The sequence below is a fragment of the Geospiza fortis genome, unplaced genomic scaffold, assembly GCF_000277835.1.
Source record: "Geospiza fortis unplaced genomic scaffold, GeoFor_1.0 scaffold450, whole genome shotgun sequence".
Taxonomy (NCBI): Eukaryota; Metazoa; Chordata; class Aves; order Passeriformes; family Thraupidae; genus Geospiza; species Geospiza fortis.
The window spans coordinates 2,470,141-2,473,599 of NW_005054416.1; the positions used below are offsets into that span (position 1 = coordinate 2,470,141).

The following is a 3,459-nucleotide window of genomic DNA, read 5'->3' on the forward strand; positions in this document are numbered from 1 at the left end:
AGGGGCTGCCGGCCACATCCCGCTTCACCAGCCGGCGGAACAGCGTATCGGGCTGCAGGAACCACAGGAGCCCCATGGGCCAGACCCCGGAGTAGCTGCCCCCCAGGGCGGCATGGAGCCCGGGATCCACCTCTCCCGCTCCATCAGCGCGGAAGAAGGCGCGGGATTGGAAGCACTCTCCCTGCTCGTCCTTCAGCCATGCCCGGAGCGTGACAAGTTGGGATGGGGACAGTCCCCGCACGCGGATCTGCACCGGCCGGTCGGCCAGTGAGGACTGCGGCGTCACCGTCACCTCCACCATGGCGCACCTGGGAATGGGAATCACCCTGAGCGTCCCACTGGGATTGCCACGCCCAGGAGGGGCTGGTGGCGGCGGCCTGTCCCCAGGGATCCTCACGGGAGACCCCCAGGATGGGGTTCATGGTCCAGATAGTTCTGCTGGCATCCCTCTTTCCCATGTCCCTATCCCTCCTTCCCATGTCCCTATCCCTCTTTCTCACGTCCCCATTCCCTCATGGTCCCTGTACCTTTGTTCCTGGTCCTTGTCCCTTCCTTCCCTGGTCCCCACCTTCCATGATCCCCATCCTCTGCTTCCCTGTCCCCATCCCCTCCCTTCTTCACCCTCTGATCCCACACCCCTGCTCCAAAACTCACCCGGCAGCCAGGACACCCCTTTTCCCTGTGTCTCCCAGCCCCGCCATTCCCAGCACCCACTGCCCCCCGCTCCTTATCCTCCTCCTCCCAACCCTGGAGCCGGAGCAGGGTGGGGATCCAGGGGCTCCGAGCCCCCCGGTGCTGCGTGCACCCCGCTCCGTGCGGCACGGCAGGCTGGGAACCGGGATGTTGGCCCCGGTCCAGCCCTGGGAGGAGACTCGTGGTTCTCCCGCACCCGTCCCAGCAGCAGGAAATCGGCCCCCGAGGGCCCGAGCTGAGCTTCCCCTTCTCTTACCCCGCTGGGCAAAGCCTGGGCCGTGGGCTCTGCACAGGGAGACGCTCGAGGATTCCTTGGAAATCATTAACCCGGGAATGGCGAGGGCAGAGCCCTCCTGCCCCATGACCCCGTGCCTGCCTGGCACCGGCCACACCCCGAAATTCCTGTCAGTCCCCATTTTCCCTGTGGGGCACTCCCCCCATCCTGGACACGGACGGGACACACCCCATTCCAATTCAGGGCCCCCCCAAAATTGTCAGCCCAGGATGAAGCTCCAGGGCCCCACATTCCCATCCCAGAGCTTCACACTGATTCCTGCAGTCCCATTTTCCACCCAGTGCACCCCTCTGTCCCCCCATCCCCTCCATCCCAGCTCACAGCCACATCCCTCCCCAGGAATGCAGAAAGGGGTGTGCATGGACCAAGAAAAACCAGGAATGTTAAGAAATCCACGTGGATTTCCAACCTCCAACCCCCAGTGAATTCCCAGCGTTGCCCCCCACAGGAGGGTGTGTGACACCGTGTGCCCTTCCTTGCTGACAGTTTCCAGGGCTCATTCCCAGCGGGAATTCCCTCTTTGGAGAAAGGGGAACTGCAAGGAACGAGGGGCCATGGCACACTCCAATCCTAGGAATGCCTCAGGGAAGGCCCCAGCTGGAGCCCTCAGTCCCCCAGAGCCACTGGAGGTGAATCTGTCTCAGTTCCTTTTCATTTTTATAAGAACAAGGCAAATTTGGGAAAGCAAAGCTCTGTCCCAGCCTCTGGCACCGGCCACATCCTGATTGCACATGGAGATCCCACAGCTGGTGCCTGTGGAATGCACCCCCTCAGCTCTGTCCCGTTGTCTGTCCAACTCTGAGGCTCCTGGCAGCCATTCCTGCCTGGCAAGCTGAGGAAAAGCCCCTGGGGAGGAGCAGGATCCCAAATGCTGCCTCATTCCGTGGCTGTGCTGCGCCTCACGGGCGTCTTCTGGAGCAGGGCCAGCGTGTCCCGCTTCTCCACCCGCCTCAGCTGCTTCTTCCTGGCCCTCTTCAGCTTCAGGGGGTTCCGGATCTGGGAAACGGGAAAGCAGGGGAGACTCCATGGAATCACAGCATGCTGGAATGGTTTGGGTTGGAAGGGACCTGAGGGATGATCCAGTTCCCCGCCTGGCCGTGGGCAGGGACGGTTTCCAGCGGTGCAGGGTGCTCCAAGCCCTGCGCTGGAGCACTTCCAGGAATGGAGCAGACTGTGGGAATGGGGCAGGATGGGCATGGAGGGCTCCCAGCCCCCCAGCACCTTCAGGATTTAGGAAGGGATTTATCCCAAAACTAACCCCATCCTCACCCACAGCTGAGGTCTTTGCCACACCCACCCCGAGCTCCCAGGTCTCCTCCCAATGGAAAAACCACGAATTCCCCACATGGATCCCCACCAGTGCTGCATTCTCCTCTCTCCACCACCCCATTATCCCTGAGTTCTGGTGTTCCCCAGCTTGGGAGAACACAGGGGACACACTTCCAGCGTGCCCAGCTTTGCTGGGAATCTCGCACTCCTCCCAGGCTCCTCCAAAGACACCGACAGGGAGAGGAACTGGAGGCTGCTCCCTGGGGGCTGGAGGTGGAGGGGTGCTCCAGGGCTGTTCCCAGCTGGCACAGGGGACTCACCACTTGGACAATCTCGGCTTTCCGCTCGTTTTCCAGGCGTCGCTTCAGGTTCTCCTCCCGCCGCCGCTTCTTTTCCTGTGGGAGCAGCAGCACAACATTCCCTGAGGATCCCTTCCCCTGGGATTAAACCCAAAGCCCAGCCAAGTGTGAAATCTGTCACTCCAGCAGCTTTTCCACCCCGGGTGGAGGCTGGAATTGACCCAGGGAGTTTATTCCGAGTCAGTGACTTGGAGCATGTGACCGTCAGTGCCTGGATTTGGCACCAGGACAGGGAATTCTCCATCCCTTTTCCTGGGCCCTGCCACAGCTCTGAGGCCCGGGAAGAGGGCAGAGAATGGGATTATGCTTGGGAAAGACGGGAATTCTCCAGCTCCTGAGCCCTGTTACCTCTTTCTCCCTCTGCTTGGCTTCCTCCAGCTGCCGTGCCAGATCCCGGACCAGCTTCCTCTCCTGCCTCTCCTTCATTTTCCGTGCCCAGGAGCTGCGCAGCGCCTTGTCCTGGATCATGTGGGAGAACCTGCGCGGGCACACGGGAGGTGCTGGATCCCCCAAAACCCCGGGATGCAGCCGGGGCCACTCCAGCTCCTCTCTAGAATTCCAGGAAACTCTGCCAAGCGCGGAGCATCCCACGGCATCCTCAGCATCCCCTCCAAGTCATCCCTGGCACCTCTGGATCCCTCCTAAAGCCCATGGATACCTCCGGAACCCGCTCATAAGCCCCCCAAACAATCCTATCCCACTCAAAACTCCCCCAGACCTCATGACCCCCCCAAGGAGCCCTTCTGGAGCTCAGAGCCCCCCCAAGAAGTGCCCCCTCACTCCCTGCTTCCCTTCCCACCTCTTCTTCCCAGGATCCTTCCACACGCGTCCCGACTTGGGCTT

General features: G+C 61.5%; 2 protein-coding genes across 2 annotated transcripts in view; both read right to left on the minus strand.

The window, feature by feature from the left end:
- The window catches only part of LOC102037789 (acyl-coenzyme A amino acid N-acyltransferase 2-like), a 2,894-nt gene extending 2,068 nt beyond the window's left edge, over positions 1–826 (minus strand). The window contains exons 1-2 of the mRNA XM_005426505.2: positions 747–826; positions 3–308 (exon numbers count right to left, since the gene is read on the minus strand). Of these exons, the coding sequence (XP_005426562.1) occupies positions 3–301 (299 nt within the window). The 5' untranslated portion in view covers positions 302–308; positions 747–826. The remainder of the gene's footprint in view (positions 1–2; positions 309–746) is intronic.
- A 798-nt stretch (positions 827–1,624) lies between these two features.
- Positions 1,625–3,453, minus strand: CCDC86 (coiled-coil domain containing 86). The gene is made up of 4 exons (XM_005426506.2): positions 3,416–3,453; positions 2,965–3,094; positions 2,578–2,652; positions 1,625–1,984 (listed from the first exon to the last, which is right to left on the minus strand). Exons 2-4 carry the CDS (start codon positions 3,082–3,084, stop codon positions 1,865–1,867), a joined length of 315 nt encoding a protein of 104 aa, XP_005426563.1. The 5' UTR covers positions 3,085–3,094; positions 3,416–3,453; the 3' UTR covers positions 1,625–1,864.
- Between the last annotated feature and the right edge of the window lie 6 nt (positions 3,454–3,459).

Bases quoted from the DNA above. Each gene is read 5' to 3' on its own strand.
- CCDC86 (XM_005426506.2), bottom strand. From the start codon at position 3,084: ATGATCCAGGACAAGGCGCTGCGCAGCTCCTGGGCACGGAAAATGAAG. The intron at 2,653-2,964 runs GTAACAGGGCTC...CTGCTCCCACAG, and splicing joins CCAAGCAGAGGGAGAAAGAG to GAAAAGAAGCGGCGGCGGGA. The intron at 1,985-2,577 runs GTGAGTCCCCTG...CCCGTTTCCCAG, and splicing joins AAGCCGAGATTGTCCAAGTG to ATCCGGAACCCCCTGAAGCT.